We start from the raw sequence: 27,775 nt of genomic DNA on the forward strand, positions 1-27,775 counted from the left end.
TCTTCATGATTATTTTTCCTTTTCATGCCTGATTTTATTTGCTCTACTCGAGCCGAAAGTCCTTCGAAAACAATATTTCTACCTTCATAAAATAGGGATAAGATATACGTATAATCTACCGTCCTCGAACCTCACTTGTAATCTTTGGTCAAAGCTAGCTTGAGAATCACATACTTCAATTGCAATTTATGAGAAAATAATCAAATTGGTCCTTAATGAATGAACTTTGATTCCATTTGGTCCTTCAAAAACTATAAAAATGCCATTTCTCTTCAAAATTAAGAAAATAAAAAGTGATAGAAAAAGTCATCATTTGCCAGGTAATTTAGGACAGACAACGTTGAATTCTTCAATTCCAACGTTGTCTCCTCAGAATCTTCAAAGAAACCCCATTTACCCAAATCAAATCCAGGATACTTGGGTGTCCGAGCTAATTTTTGCCCACCTTCATTAAATCCAGGATACGTGGGTGTCTGAGCCGGTTTTCGCGCACCTCAATTAGATTCAGGATACCTGGTTGTCCGAGTCAGTTTTCGCAAGCAAATCCAGCATATCTGGGTGTCTGAGCCAGTTTTCATGCACATCCATTAATTCCAGGTCACCTCCTACCACCAACAGATATCGTAATCTCAATTAAATCCAGGATATATACCTAGTGTCCGAGCCAGTTTTCGCGCATCTCAATTTAATTCAGGATACCTAGGTGTCCGAGCCAGTTTTCGCACGCAAATCCAGGATATCTGGGTGTCCGAGCCAGTTTTCACGCACATTCATTAATTCCAGGATATCTATCACCTTCCACCAGCAACAGATATCGTAACTCTATCCACCGAGGCTAGTATTTTGTTGCTCTTGTTGTTTACAAAGTTTGAAAATTCAATGGGAACACCAGAATTTGCAAATCTTGGGAAACATTGTTCGGTTGAGGATTGTAGGCAGATTGATTTCTTGCCTTTCACCTGTGATTGCTGTCACAAGGTACCATTTGTGCATGATTTATTGTCCTTTTGTGAATATTGTGTTGATATATGCCTTGTTTTTGAGCTTTCTTGATGTGGGGTGTCATAAAATTTCAATCTTTTTTGTTCCACAGGTTAAAAGAACATTTTTTGATGTGCCATTTTTTTGTTTTATACATTGGATTCTTTATTTTTGTCAATGTTGTATTGAAATCTTACTTGTTTTTGAGTTTTTGAATGTGGGGTGTTATAAAGATTCAATCTTTTTGGTCCACAAGGAAAAGAACTTTTTTTTGTATAGTTGTTTGATTGTGACGGGTTCAAGCCTTGGAAACAGCCTTTGACAGAAATGCAAGGTAAGGCTGCATACGATACACCCTTGTGATGGGCCCTTCCCTGGACACCACGCATAGCGGTAGCTTTATTTAGTTCACCAGGCTGCCTTTTTTTTTTAGTTGTTTGGTTGTGATGAAGAGGAGCCTTGATGTAACTGGTAACGTTGTTGTCATGTTACGAATTTGAGCTATGGAAGCAACCTCTTGTGAAAATGCAGGTTAAGGCTGCGTACAATAGACCCTTTATGGTCTGGCCGTTTCCCAAAACTTGTCACGGGTACGAACTATGGAGACAACATTTTGCAGAAATGCAGGTTATGGCTGCGTATAATAGACCCTTGTGGTCTGGACGTTTCCCGGAACGTCATGGGTACGAACTATGGAAACAACCTTTTGCAGAAATGCAGGTTAAGGCTGCGTACAATAGACCCTTGTGATCCGGCCATTTCCCAGAACATGTCACGGGTACGAGCTATGGAAACAACCTTTTGCAGAAATGCAGATTAAGGCGGCGTACAATAGACCCTTGTGGTTTGGCCATTTCCCAGAAAACATGTCACGGGAACGAGCTATGGAAACAACCTTTTGCAGAAATGCAGGTTAAGGCTGCGTATAATAGACCCTTGAGGTCCATCCCTTTTCCTAGAACCTGCACATAGAGGGAGTTTAGTACACCGGGGTGTGCTTTTTAGTTGTTTGGTTGTGATGTAGTGGGGCTGGAAATAGGAGAGAAAGATAATTTTCTAATATTTTTGTGAGGATTTCTTTTGTGGGTTGGATTTGGTTCTCTAGGAAATGTAAAGGATTGAGTAATCAAGAATATGGCAAAGTAAAATTGAAGCTACGGAGCCAAGCTATGGCCGCTATTATATAATCTTGAGTATTTTGTGTTTTTCCTCGTTCCCTTTTCCACCTGAAAAAGAACATTTTTTTGCTGTTGGTTGTTGTGGGTGTGGTAGGGTAAAAAGTTACTTTTTGTTTTTGAGTTTTTGACCTGGGTTTATATCAAAGTTTAGATCTTTTTGGTCCATAGGAAAAAAGATGGTGTAGTTGTTTGGTTGTGGTGGGCGGTGGCGTTGGGGTATTCTGAAGATTTTGCTTTGCGGGAGATATTGAGTTCAAGAAAATGTGAAGGATTGTGTAATCAAGAACATGACAAAGTTGAGCTGAAGCCTAGGAACCAAACTATGGCACATGTTGTTTCATTTCGAGCATTTTATGCTTTTCTTCGTTCCATAATATCTAAGTTCCATATCAGTCAAAGTGCAGCAACAATATGCTGTTTGACGAGGAATTATGTAGCAATTCATTAGGTAGAGATGGAAACAGTTGAAGATAAACGATCCTTTTCATGAGTTAATGAGATATTGAAATTTGAATGGCAGTGATTACGGAGGTGTATTATCTAGTAGTTACCACCCTCCACTTCCAACAGTAAGGTTGAGACTTGAGATTCAATTAGCAAAGTGGAAAAAGACCATTTTTCGGCTCCTAGATAGAAGAGTTCGGGGGTTGGGGTTTACCATACGTTGATACCAAAGTATACATAAAGAAAGAACTTAAATCGTTATATTGTATGTAAGCTTGTGATCAATTGTACATACGATACAAAACAACAACAGAGGATGAGGTACTGAATATCGGACTATTGGTCTTAGTATTTCCATAATTATTCTCGTGTAATGTGCATCTCGGAGTACCAGTTGTTGATGTGCTTCACGTGGTTGATTAAACTTTTACCTCTGTTGTTCCGTCTTTATTCTGACTTTTAAAGCTAAATGTTCCTGAACTTGTAACATGGCATTCAGACGGAGATTTCAGGAGTTATTCTCTCTACTTTTATGTGAAAGTTGGTTCAGCTGAATCAACAACTTCTTTATACGTGGATTGAAGTCGATAATTGTGAAGGGAATGGATTTCTTCTATAGGGACTATCGTTATTCTCTTGCCTGATCTAGTCTGGATTTAAAAATTTAAACTTCAATAGCCCGTATGGGCTCTATATAGGCTAGATCGATGATGCATAGACAGAATCAAGGTTTTCTTTCATTTTTAATAGTCCGACTAGTATATATACTGGTTGCGCTTCTGCTTGTGTTTTAGAAACTTTTTCTCTGCTTTAAATGACGTTGTTCATAGGATATTGTATGACTTTAGAATTGGCATAATTTGGTCGTTGATCATCTGGAATGATCTTTGGTTCTGAATGTGTTTCAACATACCATAACTCCTTGCAGGTGTATTGTCTAGATCATCGGAGCTATATTAGACACCAGTGTCCAACAGCTAACAAGAACAATGTCACGGTGGTCATTTGCCCGCTCTGTGCAAAAGGTGTACGCCTTAATCCTAACGAAGACCCAAACATAACGTGGGAATCTCATGTCAACATGGAGTGTGATCCATCGAACTATGAAAAAGCCACAAAGAAGAAAAAATGTCCAGTGCCTCGCTGCAAAGAGCTCTTAACTTTCTCCAACACAATCAAATGTCGCGATTGTACTCTTGACCATTGCTTGAAGCATCGGTTTGGACCTGATCACAACTGCCCCGGTCCCAAGAAACCAGAACCGTCATTCCAATTTATGAACTTTCTGAATGGAAGTAAAGACGAACCCAAGAAAGCTCAGCCAACATCGTCCTCAAGATGGACTACGAGTTTACTCAAGGTGGTATCATCTGTAAAGGAAAAGTTCAACAGTGAGTTTAACCAAACACAGCAAACCGGGCAAAGCAGCCACGCCACCAACCACGCTGTTACTAACACCAGTCAAGTAGAGCCATGTCCACAATGTCATCTAAGATTTTCGACAGTCAAAGCTCTCATTGACCACGTGCAGAAAGTGCACGAGAAGAACGGTGTCATGAACTTGACAGTCGATGTCTGTCCGAGATGTAGTAAAGGTTTTCGAGATCCTGTAGCCCTTGTGGAACATGTTGAAAAGGAACATAAAGGAACTTCAAAGGGTTAAATTTGGAGGTCCATGTAAAGAAGCAAAAGTACATAATACCTTTTTCTTGTTTGTTACAACAACAATAACAACGTACCTAGTGTATTCCCAATTTCCCATCAAGTGCGGTCCGGGGAGGATAAAGTGTACGCAGTCCATACCACTACTTCAGATGAAGCAGAGAGGCTGTTTCCGATAGATCCCCGGCCTTTTCTTGTTTATTCTTTTGCAGAAAAAAAGTCTATTGAATTTTCATTGTGAACATGAGATTGATTTTTTTCCCCAAAGTGGATGTTCTTTCGCAAGGTAAGGCTGCGGATATACCCTTGTGGTGGGGCCCTTCCCTAGACAACGCGCTTAGCGGTAGCTTTAGTGCACCGGGCTGCCCTTTAAAGTGGATGTTCTTTTGGTTTCTTTGTTGTCTTTCACTATCTTCTGTTTCAATGAACATATCCATTTGATTTTGATAGATAAGAGCAAGCAGTATATCTTAGTGATACAACAAATTTTTCTAGATAATGGTTAAAAACACACCCGAGCTATCACATTTTTGCGAGTTTCACCTCCAAACTATAGGTTCTTTTTTCGTTACCGTCTATATATTGAAGATAATGGTTAAAAACACACATGAACTATAGCTTTTCGCGAGTTTCACAACTCAACTATAGGTTCTTTTTTCGTTACCTGAACTATCACCGTCTATATATGGAAGATAATGGTTCAAAGCACACATGAACTATCAGTTGTTTGTGAGTTTTACATCCCAACTATAGGTTCTTTTTTTGTTACCTGAACTATCACTGTCTACATATTGAAGATAATGGTTAAAAACACACATGAACTATCATTTGTTTGCGAGTCACATCCTAACTATAGGTTCTTTTTTTGTTACCTAAACTATCACCGTCTGTATATTGAGGATAATGGTTCAAAACACACATGAACTATCAGTTGTTTGCGAGTTTTACATCCCAACTATAGGTTCTTTTTTCGTTACCTAAACTATCACCTTCTACATATTGAAGATAATGGTTATAAACACACATGAACTATCATTTGTTTGCGAGTCACATCCCAACTTCGTTACCCGAACTATCGCCGTCTATATATTGAAACACACCTAGTTGATCGAGTCGATGGTGATAGTTCAGGTAGAAAAAGGGAACAACCAATAGTTGGCTAGTCCGCGAAAGTCACCGAGCAGGTCAGTCTTTTTCGTTCTCCCAAATTAGAATATCAAAGGAGGACGCTACAGATGCTCCGGGCGGACACGACTTCTTCTAAGGCTAAAAGACCACCGGAAGACACCCACACTGGATGGGCGTGCTTCGACCATGTCGGTGAAGTGTGTCTTAATATATAGATGGTGATAGTTCAAAAAGGAACAACTACTAATAAGTAGTTTCTAGTATAATAATGTTTTTGGTAATCCAGGTTTTTCTTATAAGGCAAGATATTAATTAAGATTAATGATGAGCAATTATATCATTTAGGTGTTTCTACTTCTATCATTATTGTTAGTACTTTCTAGAAAAAACTATCCAAAAATTTTCTTTTAAAAGTTCCTAGAAATATAACATATTCAGAATTTGAATATTACAAGTCTATAATTAGAAAGAGTCATTTGAAATGCATATTTAACTTGAGATAAACTTATATCAATCTCAAGTTAATATATACAATGAAAATTGGATTCATGGGCAGATATTTATAGGTATTTGGTAAAGTTCTTAATACATATGTAGAATCTGAAAAAAGTTATTGAGTTCACGTGAATCCATAACTTATAAGTCAAATCCGTCCACTTTTATATGTAACATTTTACAATTACTCAAGTAATAGAAGAGTTGTAAAGCAACGATAGGTATTTGGTAGAGTTCTTAATACATATATAAAATTTGGACAGAAGTTATTGAGTTCACGTGAATTCGTAACTTATAAGTCAGATCCGTCCACTTTTATATGTAAGGTTCTACAATTATTCAAGTACTAGAAGAGTTGTAAAGCAACGATAGGCATTTATAGAGTTTTTAATATATATGCAGAATCTAAACAAAAGTTATTGAGTTTACGTGAATCCATAACTTATAAGTCAGATCCATCCACTTTTATGTGCAACGTTTACAATTATTCAAGTACAAGAAGCGTTGTAAAGCAATGATGGGCATTTATAGAGTTTTTAATATATATTCAGAATCTAAACAAAAGTTATTGAGTTTACGTGAATCCATAACTTATAAGTCAGATTCGTCCACTTTTATATGCAACGTTTTACAATTATTCAAGTACTAGAAGAGTTGTAAAGCAACGATAGGCATTTATAGAGTTTTTAATAAATATGCAGAATCTAAACAAAAGTTATTGAGTTCACGTGAATCCATAACTTATAAGCCAGATTCGTCCACTTTTATATGTAACGTTTTACAATTATTGAAGTATAGAAGAGTTGTAAAGCAACGATAAGTATTTGTAGAGTTTTTAATACATATGCAGAATTTGAACAAAAGTTATTGAGTTCATGTGAATTCATAACTGAGTACAATCTTTTTCTATTTTATAATTTCCTTTTTTAAAGCTTAAACAAGATTTAGTAATTAGACCACATATATAAATGAATAGTTGTAAATAGAAAAAATATATATTTTATATAAATATAAGATACTTTAATTATTGGTCCCCAATGTTGGTACACACATATTGTGACTTGGTTAGGAAGAATTAGTCAGTAAAATAAGAAAAAGCATATGTCAACATTGATAAATATTGTGATTATGTGATAGTTATTAATGGTCACATTTGGTGGCTAAATTAATTTGGTTCAATTTGTAATTAATTAAAACCTAGTAACATAGTTAAGTTAGCTAAGTTTGATTTTACATTATTAGTTGATTTGGTAGTGTAAGTAATTAAATTATTTTTATAGTAATGGCATTGATTAGTTTGTATGCTAATCGATTAATTTCACATGATATCTGTTATCTTTCATCAGTATACGTACTGTATCAAGTAAGGTTCACCGAGAAATTGATCGAGGTGAAAGGACATGGTGTTCTTACAAGTATTTAGAGTAAAGTATCTAGTACCCTGAACTATGACCAAATTTGCTGCGATACGTTCCAATTCCACGGGGACCCTATTATCACCTCAACTAAATTTTAGCATATTTTTGTCGTCCTTCTTAGCTGACGTGACAACTTTTGTCAATCTTTTTTTAGCTGACGTGACACCTTTGACGTGGATCTCATTTTATGTAATAAAGGTACCACGTTAGTACAAAAGGGTGACAACAATACGCTAAAATTGAGTTCGTGGGTAATAAAACCCCTGTAAAGTTAGAGTGTGGTGTAACAACTTTGTCCACAGTTCAGGCGTTACTGGATGCTTATCTCTATTTAAATAAGAAATTTACTATCAAATGTTGTAATGAGCGATAATTACCCAAAGATGCTTGTCGTTAGCTCGTGCTGTAAGGTCTTGGTTTAAGTTTCGAATGAGTGCAACCTCGTGTTTAGTTGTCATTGTTGAGTTTGAAACCCTAAACAGAATGTCGATAATAATCTGAAGGAAGATGAGAATTGCGATCTCACAACGATTAGCTAACCAATTAAAACAAACGTACTCGGTTCATATTGCTAGCCGCAACTTGCACGAAGCCGAAATCACTAGTGATCGTCGCTCGACCATACGACGATTAGCTAATCAATTAAAACACATGTGCTCGGTTCATATTGCATGTTGCAACTTGCACGAAGACAGAATCACTAGTAATCGTCGCTCAATCATACGACAATTAGCTAACCAATTAAAACACATGTACTCGATTTGTATTGCTAGCCGCAACTTGCACGAAGTCGGAATCACTAGTAATCATCGCTCAGCCATACAACGATTAGCTAACCAATTAAAACACATGTACTTGGTTCGTATTGCATGTTACAACTTGCACAAAGCCAGAATCACTAGTAATCGTCGCTCAATCATATGCCGATTAGCTAACCAATTAAAACACATGTACTCGATTCGTATTGCATGTTGCAACTTGCACGAAGCCAGAATCACTAGTAACCGTCGCTCAATCATACGACGATTAGCTAACCAATTAAAGCACATATACTCGATTCGTATTGCCGGCTGCAACTTGCACGAAACCGAAATCACTCGTAATCGTCGCTCAGCCAGACGACGATGAATTCGTTCCGAACCTTGCCTTTGGTAGGAAGTATTTTATCCTAAAATGACATCTACCTCTCGATGCAAATTCGAATTAGTTTAAGGGCTCAAAAGAAATTACATCCATTTAAGCCTTTTTAACTGTCAACTGTCTTTTAAATAAAAAAAATAATTAATTTTTTTTCTGAATTTTCAAAAATTGCAAATTGGAAGCATTAAAGTCAACATTCCATCATTTGTCATTTCTATTAATCTTTATTATAACCATTATACAATATACTAATTATTTTTATTAATTAGTAATTAGTGTCCGGCCAACCCCATCATTTTTTTTTTTTAATTTCAAGAAACATTTTTTTGAAAAAAAAATTGTGTTTGGAGAGAGAAAGAGTCAATTTTTTTTTTTGAGAAAAGGTTGTTGAAAAAAGAGAAAAAAATGCAGGAGATCCATTGCATTGTTGGAAACCTTTGATTGTTCATCAGCTTTGTACTTTACAGACATTCATCTGAAAAGGTATATATATAAATATTACATAATAAATAAATATATATTAATATATAATATATGAATGTATATATGCACATATATAGGAGTTATTGTAATTCTTGATAATCATGTTTTGTTAAATTCATTTGTAAAAAAATGATCTTTTTCAAATTTTCATATACCCTTTTGGTTAATTTGTTGAGTTTTTTTCTTGAAACCCCATTTTGGTTAATGATCTTGATTAGTTGAGAGAAAATTAGGACGCCATTTTGATCAAATTATTGATATGTGTATGGAAATATTGAGCTGAGGGTCTATCGAAAACAACCTCTTTACCTCCCTAGACCCCACTTGATGTGATTACGCTAGGTGTGGTGTTGTTGATATATGATGGTTCCTTGAGCCAAGGGTCTATTGGAAACAGCCTCTCTATATCTACGAGGTAGGCATAAGGCGTTGCATACACTCTACCCTCCCTAGACCCCACCTGGTGTGATAATACTAGGTGTGTTGTTGTTGATACGTGATGGTTCCTTGAGCTGAGGGTCTATCGGAAACAACCTCTCTATCTCTACGAGGTAGAGGTAAGGCCTTTCATACACTCTGCCCTACCTGGTGGGATTACACTAGGTATGTTGTTGTGACATGTGATGGTTTCTTGAATTGAGGGTCTATCGGAAACAACCTCTCTACCTCCAAGGTAAGGGTAAGCACTCTACTCTCCAAGTTTTCTTGAAACCTCATATTGGTATATGATCATGATTAGTTGAGAGAAAATTAGGAAACCCTTTTGTTTAATTTGTCTAGTTTTGTAGTTTTGGTTCATGATTTTTATTAGTTGAGTGAAAATTAGGATCAAATTGTTGGTATGTGATGGTTCCTGGAGCTGAGGGTCTATCGGAAACAGCCTCCATACCTTCGAGGTAGGGGTAAGGTTTGCGTACACTCTATCCTCCGTAGACTCCATCTGGTGGTGGGATTATACTAGGTATGTTATTGTTGTTGTTGTTACTGCTGCTGCTTCTGTTGTTGATATGTGATGGTTCCTTGAGCTGAGGATCTAGCGGAAACAACCTCCATACCACCGAGGTAGGGGTAAGGTTTACGTACACTCTATTCTTCGTAGACCCCACCTGGTGGGATTACACTAGGTATGATATTGTTGTTGTTGTTGTTGATATGTGATGCTTCCTTGAGCTGAGGGTCTATCGGTAATAGCCTCTCTACCTCCAAGATAGGGGTAAGGTCTGCGTACACTCTACCTTCTGTAGACCTCACCTTGTGGGATTACACTAGGTATGTTGTTTGTTGTTGCTCATTTGTAGATTGACTGTTGATATGTGATTGTGTAATGAGATTTTGATGTAAAGTGGTTTTGAATTCTTTAATTTGTAGGCTGTCGAAAAAGGACTAAAGGAGGAAGAGTACCCAAAAGCTCTTGAGTGCTTTTCTTTCCCTTTCTGATTTTTGAGGTTTTACGAATTCTTGAGTTATTAGAGTTTAAGGGAGGGAAAGAAAGCATTTACCTTGTGAGCTAACTCAATTCGGGTGAAAAAACAAATTTTGTGCTAGTAAATATGAACGGAGTCTCAGGTGTGATGTCAAGGCAAGTATTGCCTGCATGTGGAAGCCTTTGTTTCTTCTGCCCTGCGATGCGGACAAGATCAAGGCAGCCTGTTAAGAGGTATAAGAAGTTGATCTCGGACATTTTTCCTCGGTCCCAGGTTAGTCAAGTATCGTGTGGTGAATATAAGCGACTTTCACGTTCTGTTCGACTTCTTTAAGTCATCATACTTTGCTTTATATTAGATTTAGACGGCAGTTATCAAGTACCATTGGTTGTTTTCACTTTGTATGTATATTTCATCTGCTATCTTGCACCGGGGGTTTATCGGAAACAGCCTTGCTACTTCTCCGGAGGTAGTGGTATGGATTGCGTACATCTTACCCTTCCCAGACCTCACTATGTGGGAATACACTGGGTTTTTTGTTGTTGTTGTTGTTGTATATTTCATCTGCTAAAGGAGAGACCTGCCGATATTAATCAACGACTTGTAAGTAGCTGTATCTAACGAAAGGATGAACAAGTTTGTGCAATCTTCCTGATATTCAATCTCTAACAACCTGACTACATATGAGTCTGTGAAAGTTCAGTTTCAGATAGCACGGGGTTAATATCACCACCCTTGCATTGTGCACGGGAAGCACTGTTTCATAATAGGCGAAGATTATTATTCACGTATTTTGAGATTTGTATTTCCCAGAGAAACAAAAGAAGTATCACCTATATTGTCCAAATCCATAGTTTGTGTTTGTCTTTGATTTTTTAAAAAGGTTGTCGTTTTCTTTTGGTTAATCAAGAACCAGCTTTTGTATTGACAACTGGTCGGACAAGTTCCCGTCTCCTTATCGGTCGGAAAGATTGTTTTAGGTAAAGAAACCTGTTCACTTGTTACATTTACCAATAGCTACTTCACCCTTGTCTTAGAGTAAGCGCAGCCCCACCAGATCTCCCGACGCTATCAATGCTGTCGTTTTCTTCTTCTCTTTCCTTCCAAACTTGTTCAGTTTCTACCACGTATCCCAAGTCGAAATGTGATAGTAAATGCGTTGCCCATAGATTTAGTGGTCCAAGATGAAAGTAGACATCCTAAGTTTTTCGACAGCAGGCACATCAAGATATTTGAATTTAATGGAAACTGGTCAATGTATTGGAACTTCCTCATGATATAAGAAATTTATATGTAAAATGAATGTGGAGCATCAACTATCTCTGGAATAAGCATCGATAGATTAGATCCAGTTCAAATTTCACCATATTAACATGTAAACTACCTGTTCCCGAAATTATCGTACTGTGCTACTATAATACAGAAGCATAGCCTGTCAATAACATGAACATGCATAAGATTTGAAGAACGTTTAAAATTAGCGAGCTGATTTTACCTTCGATTTGCAAGGTTGATATTTGATATTTTTGAGTTCAAAATGATTTTAAGCTAAATTCAGCAGCGCATTTATATGAGGGTAATATCAAGAAAGAGTGGTATTTGGCAAATGCTAAACTTGCTATCTTTCTATGCTACATTTACATGTGTATGACACTTGTGCATTCACTGTGCAGGAAGAAGAACCAAATGATAGAAAAATTGGTAAACTTTGTGAATATGCTGTAAAAAATCCTTTTCGAATTCCCAAGGTATATTCTTTCCCAGTTAGTGTTATTAAAAGCAACGAAACGCGCACTTTAAGTGCGAATATGCTGCATAAGATTCTTTTTACATCACGCCTAAAGTCAGAAATTTCTATAACATTTTTGTCATTAACGTTTTGGATCTGCTGAACAGATAACAAAGTCACTTGAGGAGAGGTGTTATAAGGAATTGAGATACGAGAATTTTCGATCAGCAAAAGTTGTCATGTGTATATACAAAAAGCTGGTTGTTTCATGCAAAGAGCACATGTAAGTTTTCATTGCTTAGCGAAGTACGAACTGGTCTTTTTTGGCTTCTTTCATTTTCTTGTTTGTGATGGTCACAACGAGATGCATTTCTAATTTTCTCGTTGTATTATGTATGGTTAAATGGTTTCGTATATCTATCTGTCAGGCCACTTTTTGCAAATAGTCTGCTCAGCATCTTACAAACTCTTCTAGATCAGTCGCGGGAGAATGACATGCTAATTGTCGGATGTGAATCACTATTTGATTTTGTAAATAATCAGGTTGGTGCTTTGGGGTGGTCCTCAACTTTAGACTACTGACTATAGGGTGTTATTTATTGTTCACGTTTATGCATCAGTTATACCGGAAAAATTTGAAATATCTTATACCTTCTTGACTTTACTGATTTATGCAGAAAGACGGTACTTACATGTTTCATTTAGATGGTTTTATTCCCAAATTGTGTCAATTGGCACAACAAATAGGAGAGGAAGACGGTGCTATTCATCTCCGCACAGTTGGCCTGAAATCACTTTCTGCAATGGTACAGAGTTCATGTAGATTTTTCCAAATATTTAGTCTATTTACTATGTGCTTTTGATACAAACTGTCGAGATGGTTGTTTTCCATCAAATACGAATGAACTAAAGTGTGGTTTTCTTCAGTTTTAATTGGAATTAAGCCAAAATAAGTTGAAGTGCTATACAAATTAGGATGACAGCGTTCCACTTTTGCGTGACTGGATGACTAATGATGTAGACCAAGATATTTAGGAAAAAATGACTTTCTGTTGTCTGTTGTCGGTTAAGTGTATGGTTTATACTCTCCTTATATAGTTTGAACAATCCTCGCAATTCTTCGGTTGAATTAGGCACAAGGTCTATTTTCAACAAGATACTCTTTTTTAGTTTATTAACTAGTCCTGTTAGGCGTTGTTTTTTCCAGAAGAAACTGTAATTGGTTGTTTCATAAAGCATGTGGCGTAATACATTTAATTTCATGGAAGATAAATGTAGCATGCTGCTCACCATGCCACATCCGTTTTCGTGTCTTTTGGTTCAGAGTTGGATCCACATAGTGCCAATCTCATTCATCAGTGATAAAAGTGTTATATAGTCGGATTTGACGATAAGCATTTGAAGTGGGCCGTATTATGTAAAATTATATCTCAATCCATGTCTCACTACATAGGCATCGATGAGCTAAGTTGCTTGGACTCTCCAAAAATGTGGCCGCACCCGTGTTGGATCCTTAAAAAATGCACTACTTTTGAAGGATCCAACACACACACAATGATATTTTTGAAGAGTCCGAGCAACATAGTCGATGAGTGCATATTAGTTTTAGTTATCTATTCTCCTCAAAGTCCTGATTTGGTTTTCGTTTAAATTCTGTACTAGCATTTTCTATGATTAGTCGTATAGAACCATGACTATCTTTCATCTGCAACCAAATGCAGATCTCGAGTTCTTTGTTAAATTGATATTCTTACAAGAACTTAACTGTGTCACAGGTTTGGTTCATGGGTGAATATTCCCATGTTTCAGCGGAGTTTGACAATGTAAGCCCTCGTTTTCTTATTATCAGATCTAAGAAATGCGAGATCAGTATTTTTAATTACTGTTTTTATAGAAGTTTGAAATGTCTCCGCTCTTGTGTACATTGAGCGCCATATGGAAGTCGAAAACTTGATAGGATTTATTTGCATGCGCACAAATTCTGGACACCAAATTAGTGAAATTGAGTAAAACTTTGTGATGGAGAGCTTGTTAAGTTGGAATTATAAGAAGTTTCTTTCTCTTCTTGGTGTTGATTTTTTTGTTTCCTTCCAGTTTTAACCTGTTGTTGTCGATTATATGTTCAAGCTATCTCTTTAGGGATGAAAATCAAATGCTTTTCATCACCTACCTGTTTCTTGCCTTTGAATGTTCTGTAATCATCGAACAAACAGAATTAGCGAAATGGATTACAGAAAAGATAGTCCACTTGTTGGATCGCACTTGGTATGTTGTTGTTGTTGTTGGATTGCGGAACAGATAGCACTCAGACTTCTAAATCTATTTATAGGTGCGAAACCAGGGCCAGATTGTTTTTTCCATTTCATCGATTGATTGCCGTTGATACATGCTAATTGATATTGTTGTATGAAGTTTTAGTACAGACATCGTACCATTTGTGCCTTTCACTGGCTCCTGACGGCGGCTAATGTGGAATTCACCATGCCACTTCTTCTACTAATAAACCGAACTTAATAGTCTGTAGTGTCGTCCAGTACAAGAAAGATTATAGTGGTGCAATAAATCTGCATAGCAATCTTTTGATCTCTGGAATATGTGATGAAATGTTTTTTCATGTCAGAATTTCTATGGCATACGGGATGTTACCTTGAAATGGGTCTTTTGTATTTCTCTGTTGTGTATGTTGGCGCAACTTGTATTCTAGTAGCTTAAACTGTGTCCCTCTTACTTCTCCAGGCGCCTCTATCACTTCTACTGATGTATTTATCCTATCTATTAGATCGTTTCAGTAGTCTTGGAAAATTATCCGAGGCCAAGAAAGGAAACTCAAGACGCAAACCAGAACAGGTGGGTGGAAGAAGTGCGCAAAGTTGAGGGCCACATTTCTCCTTCCCCAGAAGTCATCGCGAAGGTTCCCTCGTGGAGAATCATTGTGAATGAGAAAGGGGAACTAAATATTTCAAAGTTAATATTTCACACTAAATATCAGGTGGACTTTTTGTTTTTCTATGTGTGATTTCCTAAAGTGCATCTTAATTTTCCTCGACAGGGAGGATGCAGAAAACCCAGCATTTTGGTCACGGGTTTGCCTGCATAACATGGCGAAACTAGGTAAGGAGGCTACGACCACAAGGCGAGTTTTGGAATCTTTATTCCGCTATTTTGATGACGATAATTTATGGCCTACTGAAAGTGGAATCGCTGTACCTATTCTGAAGGACATGCAGTATACAATGGATGCTTCAGGTATGAAGTTACTCTTAAGTTTACCTATCTAAAGGAAAAAAAGCGATAGAAGTTAGTGGTAGAGTTTATCTTCTATTTATTCTTGAGTAAAACATCTAGTACCCCATGAACTATGATCAAATTTGCTGTGACAGACTCTTAACTTCACAGGGGTCCTATTACCCCATTGGAGCTCTATTTTAACGTATTTTTGTCACCCTTTTTAGATGATGTGGAACCTTTTTAGATGACGTGACACCTTTGACGTGGGTCCCATTTTTATATAATAAAGGTGCCATGTCAGCACAAAAGGGTGACAAAAATACGCTAAAATTGAGTTCGGGGGGGTAATAGGACCCCTGTGAAGTTGGAGTGTGTTGTAGCAACTTTGGCCATAGTTTGAGAGGGTACTGGATGCTTATCTCTTTATTCTTCGACACTTTTGTTTACTTTTTGCTGTTCTTTTTTCAATATTTTATTACCTGGGGTTCTTCGAAAGTTCCTATTTTTACTTGTATAGATTTTCCTCAAAGGGAAAGTTCATAATGGCCGTTTCTCACATTTCTTGTTCCTCCTTCCCCTATTCAACTATGCAGGAGAGAATCCACACCTTCTGCTGTCAATATTAGTCAAGCACCTAGATCACAAAAATGTTCTTAAACAACCTGAAATGCAGCTTGACATTGTTCAGGTGGTCACTTCGCTTGCTCAAACGACAAAGATACATCATTCGATGGCTCTAGTCATTGCAATAACTGATATCATGAGGCACTTACGGAAAAGTATACATCATACTCTTGATGACGCAAAGATGGGAGCCGAGTTAATAAAGTGGAACCGACTTTTCCAGGAATCAGTGGATGAGTGCCTTGTGGAGTTATCAAATAAGGTGCGATTAACCTGTCATTGGATTTCAATGTGCGATTAGTTACATTGAAACAGGAATCAAAGTCTCTTTTTGATGAGACTAAAATATTAATCGAACTTCTTGTTATTGATGTGTCTTCGGAAGTGATGATTATTCATTTTCTTGACTCTTAGGTTGGAGATGCAGGTCCTATTCTTGATGTGATGGCAGTATTGTTAGAGAACATCACAAGTATCCAAGTGGTAGCAAGAACTACTATTGCTGCTGTTTACCGTGCTTCTCAAATCATAGCTTCTATGCCAAATTTGTCGTACCAAAACAAGGTAAGGCTGATTGTCGTTTGAATTTATTAGACTGTTCTTTGCTTTCGTAGCTTTTTTTTTTTTCTCATATTGAGTTAAGAATCTGACTTCTCTTTATGTTTAGGCATTCCCCGAGGCTTTATTTCATCAGTTACTCCCTGCTATGGTCCACCCTGATCATGAAACGCGCGTTGGAGCTCACCGAATCTTTTCTGTTGTCCTTGTTCCATCTTCTGTTTCCCCTCAGAAGGTATCGGAGGAAACCCGCCTAAGGAAAGCAGCAGATTTTTCAAGAGCACTCTCTAGAACTGTTTCTGTCTTCTCTTCTTCAGCTGCTCTTTTCGGAAAGCTGAGAGATCAGAGGTCTTCTTCACTCGAGAATGGTAATCTTGAAATGGAACAGAAAGGTAACAGTGGTGGGATGCTGAACAGAATAAAGTCAACGTATAGCGTGAGAGGCTCTCCTGCATCTGTTGAAGAGTCTACAAACAAACCAAGTAGCGAAGTGGTAGGTTCCGTAACCATCTTCACCATCTTAGTACATATAGCTGTTACTCCTAGATTCCTTAGTATGATCCATTCTACTGGCCTCACATCATCGGACTTCGTATCTGTTACTCTGTTACTACTCGAGCTTTTGACCCTCTGCTCACATCCTTGGCAAATAAATTACTTAGACTATAAAATGGTCTGCCGCTTGAACATCTTCATCTTTGATCAACAGCTTGTTTTGCTGCATACGCTTGATAAAGCCTTAACACTAATTAGTTGGTATCTTTGTATCTGAATCTTTTGCTTCTGTCATATTATGTTATCTGTTAAATCTGAATGAATTTTGAGAAATTGTAGGCGTTTTGAGACAATTTCTGCTTATATGGTTTTAATGTCTACCTCATCCCCATATATTGACGACGCTCGTAAATTGGATATGTTGGGCATTAGAGTTCAAACATTCATTCGGATTACATGAAAATGTTTCTACTCTTTTTAAAATTGTGCATCCACTTAACATCGATCTATTTACAACACCCGTACATGGATACGTCGACATTTGACTTCAACATTCATTATGAAATAACAATTCTGGTTTCACAACTGTTGTATAGAACGTGTCTTACACTAAGGGAGCTATACAATGTAGTATTACAATCGTTTACTATTTCTTCACCAGCTGATTTTTTATATTTGAGTCTGTTTTTATTCGACTTCGCAAAGTAGTGAAACTTATTTTCCTCATGATCTTCAGGGTCCTATTTCTCTGAGACTCAGCAGCCACCAAATCGTACTCCTTCTCTCCTCGCTATGGGTACAATCCATTTCTCCTGAAAATATGCCTGAGAATTATGAAGCCATTGCTCACACATTTAGTCTCGTCTTACTATTTTCTAGAGCAAAGGTAATTGGTTGGTTCTGCTACTGTTATACTTGTTCTAAATACTCGTTTGCTGGCACGTTATTTGCTCACGATACTAAATGAAATATTAGTGTCTAGAATATCCATAATTGTGTAGCTTGAAAGATCTACAAAAAAATTCTTTTAGTGGTTCCTTTCTTTATAGTTATGTTTCCTTGTTTTTCTAACTATATCTATGTAATATAATATTCCTTTGGAATTCCTAAGATTTTTGTTTCCGTATTGTCTTTGCTTATGTACTTGTGCAGAACTCGTACCGTGAAGCTCTAGTGCAAAGTTTTCAGCTTGCCTTTTCACTGAGAAATGTTGCACTCGTTGAAAGAGGTAAATCTCCCACATCATATTCTCCCTCCTGATTGTGCACCTGCTTATGATTTTTCTCTCACTTTAATTCGTTAATCCTTTATACTGACGAGAAGGAGGGGGTGGGTGGGGGGTGGGGGGAGATGTATTTGCTTCTTCGGAGCGCCAGGAACAAGAGATCAGTTTCAAATGCTACATTTCTCATTTCCCCTAATATCTTTAGGTTTATAACATTTTCATCAACGATATTATTATTATTAACACAATGAGAGAATGAAACACCTGGAAACGGGAAACCGTTTAGTTCATACCCGATTACCCATAAAGAGTTCCTGTTGTTGGTGTTTAAAAGCAACGCTTAGATGCTTGCTGCACATAGCTTCATTTGCATCTACCTTAAGGCAAAGACTTGTCGATGCTGCAGAACACCTTTATGAGGCAATAACTACTAAAAAATGCATCGACAGCATCTTGAAACTTTTGGCCGTAATTTATATGAGAATTCCATAGCATTATGATCCTTATTGGGAAAGTACTTCAGCTTAACTGTTTTCCTGTGTGTTCGAGGATTTTCGGATCACAGTTCATTTGACTTGTTTTTTCAGGATCACTACCACCATCACGTAAAAGATCTCTCTTTGTGTTGGCGACATCTATGGTTGTTTTCTCATCAAAAGCATATAATATACCTTCTCTCATTCCCCTTGTCAAGGCTACACTTTCAGATAAAACGGTTAGTAACCAGTTGCTCAGAAGATTTATATGCTTTTATTGACCTCTGTGATGGTCTTTGTTCTTTCTATTGCATGTCAGCCTGGTTTAGTTGTTCGTAACACACAGGAATCTGTCGACGCTTTTTTCAGGTTGATCCATTTTTGCATTTGGTTGACGATAGCAAACTACAAGCTTCTGATTCAAGTTCCGTTCCCGGAAAAGTTACATACGGATCCAAGGAAGATGATAGTTCTGCGCAGAAACGTCTGTCGGAGATAAATATCACAGACGAACAGTCAACGGGATCCATGATTTCCTTAATCCTAAAGAGCTTACCTAATCTATCAGATGTAAATATTTCTTTGCTAATTTTGCGAACGTATAATCGTTTCCTGGTTAAGCATTCATCGCTAATACGATTTATTCCCGATATGTAGCTTGAAATGTCAGCTACAAGGGAGGAGTTGCTTAAGAAATTTTCACCAGATGATTCGGATTCCTTGGGGACTCAGTTTTTCACCGATGCTCAACAGAGAGCTCAGCAGTCTAATTCAGTTGATGTAAGTCTCTAAAGGACGGAATTTTATATCGGTATACTCTTATATCGTCACTTTTTCTGTTTCATCATTCCTTCTCCTGTTGTGCAGCTGTCCTCAATATTTGACGATAATGGTCCAGATTTATTTCAAAGCGGTTCCGAACAGAAAGAACAATCAGCCGTCGATATTCCCAATTTGTTGAGTGTCAATCAACTTTTAGAATCTGTAAGTGCCTTTTGTTCGGCTTTATTAATCCTCACTGACCATGCCTCTCCATTTATTATCTTTGACAAAAAAAGCTTTACATCTAGCTGTAATCGCGAAATGAATTTCTTTTCTTCACGAGTGCATGTGGCAAGTCTGCGGTTTGTGCTTATGAGAAAAAGCAACCTCACACGATGGCCGTTTTAGTTCATCTTGTCTTCGCAAATATTAATTGACTATTACTTAACCCTTTGGCCGATGTTTTAGTTTAAATACGATGAGATGATAAAAAGTATGTGAGTTCGATTTTATTTAAGATCGGTATGTGAAAGACGGAGTTTTTAGCTTTCTATTTTGATCTGATCGTTGGCACTTGTTGTCTGAATTTAACTTTGTCTACACCAAATGAAGGTTTTGGAGACGGCACAACAAGTAGGGAGAATCTCCGTGAGTGCGGAACCTGAATTTTCGTACAAAGAAATGGCTCATCATTGTGAGACACTTATGACGGGAAAACAACAAAAGATGTACAATTTGATGAATAGCCAACATAGACGAGATAATGCACTGATCGAAATATCAGAGAATTCCAGTGTACAAGACAAAGAAAGCACTTCTGATAACCAGATCGACAATCAGGTCACTAAAGTCGTCTTTTATGGTTTTCTCCGTTCTCCCATTACCTAATTCATGTGCAAACAAACTAACAGTAGAAGGGGACCATTGGCGCAACTGGTAAAGTTGCTGAGGCTACGAACGATGGACCCTTGTGGTCCGGCTTTCCCTGGACCTCGCTCATAGTGAGAGCTTAGTGCACCGGGCTTCCTTAGTACTAACAGTAGACGTAGCGCCATAAGTTCTTAAACTTACTGTCTGTTAATCTTTATCGGGGCAGGTTAAAAACCAACTCGCAGATCAGAAAGTAGCGAATGTTTCTGATAAACCAACACAAGGAACAGTTCCTCGGCATAATGGAGCAGAACTTCAAAGTAATCCGGAATCCTTCAGGTTACCGGTATCAAGTCCATATGACAATTTTTTGAAAGCTGCCAGATGGTAGATAGAATAGGAATCGTTCCGAACAGAAATGTTTGTGAGATTACTCCTCCCCTCTTGATGGCAAGGTGGACTTTGTATTCGCCGAAGCCTTATCTGGTTGTAGAGCATTTTCTGCAACTGAGATTCGGAAGATGTTCATGCAAACGGGCCTGCAGACAAAGAAAGTGCGCGCCAAGTCCGCGCCAGAGTTGTAGATAACACATAGTTTGTAACTCATCATACACATAAAAGTTGTTCATTCTTTCATTTTTTTTCTTTTTTTTTTCTTTCCTATTTTGAGTTGAAATGTTGGTTAAGATGTTAGGTTTTGCTGTCTTAACCAATGCTTACTGTTGTATAATATCAAATCTTTGCTTTTTTTATTTCATTTTTAGTGATTTTAGATGGAGCTATGATTTTCATCTTCTGGTGTATGCAAACACTGCTGTTTGAAATGGAAAAAAAAAAAACATTCTTTTTGTTGTTCTTATTTTCCTTTATGTATGTTGTGACATCTTTTCCTGCTTCAAAAACTTCTCTTTTGAGTCGATGGTCTATCGGAAACAGCTAGGGGATTCATCCGAACCTCATTCGACAGAAAACTATATTGTTTATACATGATCAAAATTATTTTTTATGTAGATATAGTAGATGTTGAATCCCTTTCGATTATTTTGTACGTTTACTTCTGAACCCCCTTAATGAAAATCCTGGCTCTGCCGTTGCTCCCTATCCCAAAAAAGGAGGGGTAAAGGTCTGTGTACGTCCTACGCTCATAGACCCCATCTGTGGACTACACTGGATATGTTGTTATGTTTTGACATATGAATTGTTAGTGGAGAATATTCGTAGTCGATGTTTACACCAATCTAAATACTCCATATGATTTGCTAACTTGTCCAAGGATTTTCGAATAGGGCGATCTTTCGAATTATTGTTGAATCCATTGGCAGATAAGAGATGACCTGGCGAACCAAAACATCTTAGTACGTAACCAAAGGAAGAGAAAGCAAAAGTGATTCCTGTAGTAGCGTCGGCGAGCAAAATGGGAGTGGTCTAAACTATGAAAACGGGATTGTGGTAAGCACTACAAGCGTCACGCTTCTAGGTGAAGTAGCTCGAATGTTGCTCCCTAGATACCGAAAGTCTAGTAGCTGAAAGCATCATATTCTGACCGGAGTATCATGGAACGAGCTCTCGCTATGCTCGAAACAAGCAAAACAAAGGACCATCAGTGTACTACAGCTCTCGTTATGCTCGAAATTTGGAGAAAAAAACAGAACCATAAAGGTTTATTGTACTCATACAAACAACTTGTATAAACAAATTTTTAGAACGGAATTTTCAGAATAGAAGCACTCGCTGACTTTAAATTCTGAATCACGCAATGCAAAACAAAACAAACAAAAAGTGCGGAACAAGCAAAAACAAAGGGCAGCCCGGTGCACTAAACCGCCTGCTACGCGTGGAGTTCGGGAAGGAGCCGAACAACAAGGGTTTTACTCTATGCAACCTTACCTAACATTTCTTTAAGAGGCTGTTTCGCGGTTTCACACATGACAACAATTTCTCGAGCAAAATAAAAATAAAAATAAAAATAAAAATAAAAATAAAGAAATACATTCTTCTTTGACCCATTCTACAAACAACAGCTTAAACACAAACAAAACGACATCACTTTACACTACTGAACATCCAAATGATGTCGTTTTAACCTCAAAATACCCTTCTATAAAAGCACTAATCAAGAAAATTCAGCCAAGAAGAAACTTTAAGCTCGATTCCCCCTTTGCTCTCTCTGCACTTCATCAAGGTAAGCACACCACCCCCATCCCCCTTTAGCCCCCCACCCCCAACCGCACCTCAACCCCACCACCCCTTTTTAGCAAATCTTGATTCTTGTGCCACCATGTTAGTTATTTGATATGAATTTTAGAGTAAAGGATGTTGATTTTAATTGCTTATTAGTGTAAAGATTACATTTTTATGTGTTGGGCATTTGATTTATGTTGTTTGGATCCTCTTCATCAAGGTAAGTACCCCCCCCTTTCCCCCCCCCCCCCCCCCCCACCCCCCCCAAACCCCCCCACTCCCTTTGTAGAAAATCTTGATTCTTGTGCCACCATGTTTGTTATTTGATAATGAATTTTAGATTAAAGGGTGTTGATTTTAATTGCTTATTAGTGAAATGATTACATTGTTCTGTATTGAGTATTTGATTTATGCTGTTTGGATCAATGGGTTGTTTTCTTTTTCCTTTGTATCGAAGCGATGGATCGAATCTTGATTTTGAGTTTATGTTGCGATGGATCGAATCTTGATTTTTGAGTTTATGTTGTAGGGGATTAGTTTATGATACTTTGATTTGATTTGATTAGTTTTTAAGCATGATTTGTGTGGTTTGAATGGTTAGGATTAATGGGTTGTGTACGTTTTGTTTGTATCGAAGAAAAGTATGATTCTTGGCATGAGTTTGTATTTGAAGGTAGATGTTAATGCTTATTGAAGGGATCGATATTATTGATTAGGTTAGTTGTATCGTCTTCGTTGGCATGAATTTTATAGTAAAGGGTGTTGATTTTAATTGCTTATTAGTGAAAAGGTTACATGTTTATGTATTGGGTAGCTGATTTATGTTGTTTGGATTAATGGGTTGTTTTCTTTATCCTTTGTATCGAAGCGATGGATCGAATCTTGATTTTTGAGTTTATGTTATAGGGGATTAGTTTATGATACTTTGATTTGATTAGTTAAGCATGATTTGTGTGGTTAAAATGGTTAGGATTAATGGGTTGCGTACGTTTAGTTTGTATCGAAGAAAAGTATGATTCTTGGCATGAATTTTGTATCTGAAAAGGTATATGTGAATGCTTATTGAAGGGGTCGATTTGATTGATTCGGTTAGTTGTATCGTTATCGTTGGCATTTGAATGGTTAGGATTAATGGGTCATGTATTTTTAGTTTGTATCGAAGAAAAGTTTCGTTATGTTTTTTATGGTATAAGTTAATGCTTTCTTAAGAGCTCAATATGATTAGTTTGATTATCGTTTTATCGTTGTCAATGGTTGGATTAATTGGTCATCATGTGTTTGCGCCACCATGTTTGTTACTTTAGATGGATTTTATAGTAAAGGCTATTTGCTTTTATTGCTTACTAGTGAAAAGATTACATTTTTGTGTATTATGCTTTTATTGCTTTTTCTGTTAGTGCAAAAGCTCGAAACTCGCCATTAATGGCTAAACTTTAAGTAAGGAAAGGAAAAGGTGTTCATTGAGGGGTTCTATTAACACGAGGGGTTTTAAACGTCGCATTTCAGCTTCCAGAGGCTGCTCTCTCATTGGGATTGGGAAGGATTGAGTCTTTTTCTGAGTCGTGAATGAATCTCCCGAAAATGAAGGGAAAGGTGAAGAGGGTGTGCAAATCTAACCCTTTTCGTCATCATTCATGGCTAGAGCTGGTTTCATTACGCTCTCGTTTAATATTCTTTATCGTGAGCCGAGGGTCTATCGAAAGCAGTCTCTCTACTTCTTCGGAGGTAGCGGTATGGACTGTGTACATTTTACTCTCCCCAGACCCCACTTTGTGGGAATACACTGGGTTTGTTGTTGTTGTTGTTGTATGCTTTTATTGCTTTTATTGCTTGCTATTTGCTTTGATTTATACCACTACCACTTCCTCGGAGGTAGTGGTATGGTCAGCGTACATCTTACCCTCCCAAACCCCACTCGGTGGATTCCCACTGGTCTGTTGTTGTTGTTGGATTAATGGGTTGTTTTATTTTTCCTTCGTAATGAAGCAATGGATCGAATCTTGTTGTGAATTTATCATATAGAATCTTGTTGTGAATTTATCATATATGATTTGAATGGTTAGGATTAATGGGTCATGTATGTTTTGTTTGGATAGAAGAAAGGTTTGATTCTTGGCATGAATTTTACAGAAAATCTCGTGCAGCCATGTCTGTTACTTGAGGTGAATTTTATAGTAAAGGTATTTGATTTTATTTGTTCTTAGTGACAAAATTACATTTGTATGTGAGCTTTGTGTTGTTTGGATTAATAGTCGTTTCCCTTTTCCTTTGTATCTGAGCGACGGATCGAATCTTGATTTTGAATGTATTGTGTAGGGTATTGGTTTATGATGCTTGGAGGGCTTATAGAATGATTGATTTTATTGCTTTTTAATGAAAAAAAAATAACATTTTATGTCTTATTTATGCTATTTGGATTAATGATTCTTTTTTTCTTTTTCCTTCGTATCCAAGCGATGGATTGAATCTTGATGTGATTTTATTGCTTATAAAATGATTGATTTGATAGATTTTTTACCATTATTTATGTGATTTGAACGGTTAGGATTAATGGGTCATGTATGTTTAGTTTGTATAAGCTGAGGGTCTTTCAAAAACAGCCTCTCTATCTCTACGAGGTCGAGTTAAGGTCTGTGTATACTCTACCCTCCCCAGACCCCACTTCATGGGACTACACTAGGTATGTTGTCGTATGTTTAGTTTGTATCGATGCCAATTTCTATTCTTGGCATGAATTATGTTTTCTGTGGTGTAGGTTAATTCTTCCTGAAGAGCTCATTGTGACTAGTTTGATTAATTTTTATTGCTATCAATGTGATTTTGAGTGGTTGGGATTAATGGGTCATCATCTTTTTGTGCCACCATGTTTGTTACTTGAGAAATAGTCTCTCTAACGTCATAGATCCTCTGCTCAAGTAAAGCATATCGAAAACATGCATGGAAAGAAGATATATTAGGCAGTACGAAGTCCATACCACTCTAGCTTTTTCTGAACTAAAATGGGAAAGATGCACAACATACTCATGTACTCCCTCTGGTCGACATCGTTTGACTCGACGTAGTTTAAAAATAAAAGGAAGACTTTTGAATTTTGTGGTCTAAAACAAGCCTTAGACATTTTTGTGTCTATAAATCGTTTCAGTTAGGGTAAAAGGAGAACTTTAAAGTTTAAGTTATTTCTAATTATAGCAAGTTAGACATTCTTTTTGGGACCGACTAAAAAGTGAGAGCCATCACATAAATTGGGACAGAGGGAGTAGTATTGTTGTGATGAAGTCCTCATGTAGTACTTTCAGCCTAAGTTGTACACGCTCTTCACTTTCAATGCTGCATTTGTGTCGGATTCTCCGAAAATACATCACTTTTGGAGAATTCACCACGTGCCTGTTGATATTTTTGAAGATTCTGAGCAACATAGTTTTCAACGATCCCGGAAAGTATGGTAGAAAGAGGAGATAGATGCCTATTTTCCTTCACTTTTACCAAACAGCGCGGCGGAATGAAACTATATGCCTTTTTTTAAAATTTGTTATTCAACAGCTTTCTTCCTTCACTTTACCCTGTTGCCTCGTTTTTTTTGAACTAACGTTTTGTTAGAGTAAGAAAAAAATTGTAGTTTTAGTTTGAAGATATCAAGTATGTAGCTGTACGTCCTCGTCTTTATAGATTTGAATAGTATATCATACAGTAGGCTACTCAAGTTATACTTCGTCACATCCGAAGTCACATGATGGTGGCAAAAAGATTACGCGTGTGCTGTATCTTGTGATATCAATTTATCACTTGAGATAAGAATCCACAGCCTTGCGTTGGTGTAATAAGATTATGTACGAGCTATATCTTGTAGAACGAAAAAAAAAACCCGTCTCTTACTATAGTTTTGCGGTATCTTCCAGTTTTAGGAGCTCCAAGATGGCTACCAAGTACATTATTGGCTCTTGCGTGGCTTCTTTTGCTGTTGCATATGTTTGCGACACTGTTATTTCTGACGGGAAACTGTTTGGAGGCAAGTTCTGATCCTCCTTTCGTTAGTTTGATCATGAAATTGTTTGTGCTATGCTGACGGTCACTTGTGGTATCGTAAAACAGGTACTACTCCAAGCACCGTTACCAACACTGAATGGTGGAAAGAAACCGACAAGAAATTCCAGGCGTGGCCTCGCACTGCTGGACCCCCAGTCGTCATGAACCCCATCAGCCGACAGAATTACATCGTTAAGTCTTGATTTAGAAAGTCGAGTTATACGCTGTTTTTTGTTCCGACAGATTACATTTGATATCAAACCATTCTTTAGTTCTGAGCAAGTGATTTTTGCTCTTACACTGGATTCAGATGATATTCAAGTCATTCATCTCACATCTTTACATGAAGATTTTTGTTTTTGACATATGTTACAGACAATGAAAACAGATTTGACATATGTTGCAATAAAATTTTTTGACACTGGCTTATGTTGTTTCTTGTTTTGGCTAATGTATGTCAATTCTTGGCTCTCCCTGACAGTGTTCTTTTGATATGTTTTCGACATGTTTGGCCTAGTGGTTCAATGAAGTTGGGTTGAGCATCACGAGGTCTCAAGTTCAATTCCCAACACAGACAAAACATTTAGATGGTTTATTCTCATCTGTTCTAGCGTTGGTGGACAGAGCTACCTGATGACACCTGTTGCTGGTGGGAGGTGGCACGTATTTCGAGGAATTAGTCGAGGTGCGCGCGAGCTGGTCCGGACACCTCTGTAGTCTCAATGTTTAGGTGATTTATTCTCATCTGTTCTAGGTATAGTGGACAGAGTTACCTGATGCCCTGATGTTGGTGGGAGGCGGCAGGTACCTCATGGAATTAGTCGCAGTGCGCACAAGCTCACTCGAACTCATCTGTAGTCGTTTTTAGTATTCTGCTGCCTCTTTTGAGCTCAATGGCGGACTTACCTCTACCTCAGTAGAGACGCCGTTGAGCAGTTTGGAAAAAGAAGTAACGGGAGTACAAGAAACAATATAGTATTTAAATTTACGATTTTAAATATGTCATGTCATTTTTTTGTGAATATAACAGTTTTAAACATGTGTTAAGTATGTCATAATATTTATATGGCTATAAAAAAATTATATAAATATGAAAATCTCAAAGAGTGAATAAAAAGTTGAAAAAAGAGAACCAACCAAAAGATGGGTCATTTTATCAATGGTATACATTGTGGACAGTAATTTTTAAAGAAACCCACTACCTTTATTTCTCCAAATAAACTTGTGGGCCCCGTTGCAGTAATGCACTCG

At 37.4% G+C, this 27,775-nt stretch overlaps 3 protein-coding genes across 5 annotated transcripts; all 3 read left to right on the forward strand.

Moving 5' to 3' along the window:
• Positions 1 to 219: 219 nt before the first annotated feature.
• Positions 220 to 4,714, forward strand: LOC107870059 (zinc finger AN1 and C2H2 domain-containing stress-associated protein 13). The gene is made up of 2 exons (XM_016716455.2): positions 220 to 978; positions 3,532 to 4,714. The coding sequence occupies exons 1-2, from the start codon at positions 880 to 882 to the stop codon at positions 4,264 to 4,266; spliced, it is 834 nt and encodes a 277-aa protein (XP_016571941.1). The 5' UTR covers positions 220 to 879; the 3' UTR covers positions 4,267 to 4,714.
• A 3,975-nt stretch (positions 4,715 to 8,689) lies between these two features.
• Positions 8,690 to 21,177, forward strand: LOC107870060 (protein SEMI-ROLLED LEAF 2). Of its 3 annotated transcripts, none has more exons than XM_016716456.2 (20): positions 8,690 to 8,929; positions 10,298 to 10,626; positions 12,027 to 12,101; positions 12,250 to 12,365; positions 12,511 to 12,625; positions 12,760 to 12,888; positions 13,858 to 13,905; positions 14,862 to 15,046; positions 15,132 to 15,328; positions 15,904 to 16,196; positions 16,349 to 16,498; positions 16,602 to 16,985; positions 17,724 to 17,873; positions 18,140 to 18,215; positions 18,800 to 18,927; positions 19,058 to 19,258; positions 19,346 to 19,468; positions 19,556 to 19,672; positions 20,063 to 20,290; positions 20,547 to 21,177. In XM_016716456.2, the coding sequence occupies exons 2-20, from the start codon at positions 10,480 to 10,482 to the stop codon at positions 20,709 to 20,711; spliced, it is 3,027 nt and encodes a 1,008-aa protein (XP_016571942.1). In that variant the 5' UTR covers positions 8,690 to 8,929; positions 10,298 to 10,479; the 3' UTR covers positions 20,712 to 21,177. The 3 variants fall into 3 exon arrangements, with proteins under 3 accessions (XP_016571942.1, XP_016571944.1, XP_016571943.1); XM_016716458.2 differs by having other exon boundaries at positions 8,750 to 8,929; positions 14,862 to 14,929; XM_016716457.2 differs by lacking the exon at positions 8,690 to 8,929 and adding an exon at positions 8,977 to 9,608.
• Positions 21,178 to 22,349: 1,172 nt separating this feature from the next.
• Positions 22,350 to 26,953, forward strand: LOC107870062. Its single transcript, XM_016716459.2, has 3 exons — positions 22,350 to 22,502; positions 26,398 to 26,507; positions 26,591 to 26,953. The coding sequence occupies exons 2-3, from the start codon at positions 26,414 to 26,416 to the stop codon at positions 26,725 to 26,727; spliced, it is 231 nt and encodes a 76-aa protein (XP_016571945.1). The 5' UTR covers positions 22,350 to 22,502; positions 26,398 to 26,413; the 3' UTR covers positions 26,728 to 26,953.
• Positions 26,954 to 27,775: the final 822 nt, after the last annotated feature.

Source organism: Capsicum annuum, chromosome 5 (assembly GCF_002878395.1).
Source record: "Capsicum annuum cultivar UCD-10X-F1 chromosome 5, UCD10Xv1.1, whole genome shotgun sequence".
Taxonomy (NCBI): domain Eukaryota; kingdom Viridiplantae; phylum Streptophyta; class Magnoliopsida; order Solanales; family Solanaceae; genus Capsicum; species Capsicum annuum.

What these genes read in the sequence shown, in the direction of transcription:
- LOC107870062 (XM_016716459.2), top strand. Translation starts at nt 26,414, where the DNA reads ATGGCTACCAAGTACATTATTGGCTCTTGCGTGGCTTCTTTTGCTGTT. An exon ending in TGACGGGAAACTGTTTGGAG is followed by an intron (nt 26,508 to 26,590) that starts GCAAGTTCTGAT and finishes ATCGTAAAACAG; the next exon opens with GTACTACTCCAAGCACCGTT.
- LOC107870059 (XM_016716455.2), top strand. Translation starts at nt 880, where the DNA reads ATGGGAACACCAGAATTTGCAAATCTTGGGAAACATTGTTCGGTTGAG. An exon ending in CCTGTGATTGCTGTCACAAG is followed by an intron (nt 979 to 3,531) that starts GTACCATTTGTG and finishes AACTCCTTGCAG; the next exon opens with GTGTATTGTCTAGATCATCG.
- LOC107870060 (XM_016716456.2), top strand. Translation starts at nt 10,480, where the DNA reads ATGAACGGAGTCTCAGGTGTGATGTCAAGGCAAGTATTGCCTGCATGT. An exon ending in TTTCAGCGGAGTTTGACAAT is followed by an intron (nt 13,906 to 14,861) that starts GTAAGCCCTCGT and finishes CCTATCTATTAG; the next exon opens with ATCGTTTCAGTAGTCTTGGA. An exon ending in GCTTACCTAATCTATCAGAT is followed by an intron (nt 19,259 to 19,345) that starts GTAAATATTTCT and finishes CCCGATATGTAG; the next exon opens with CTTGAAATGTCAGCTACAAG.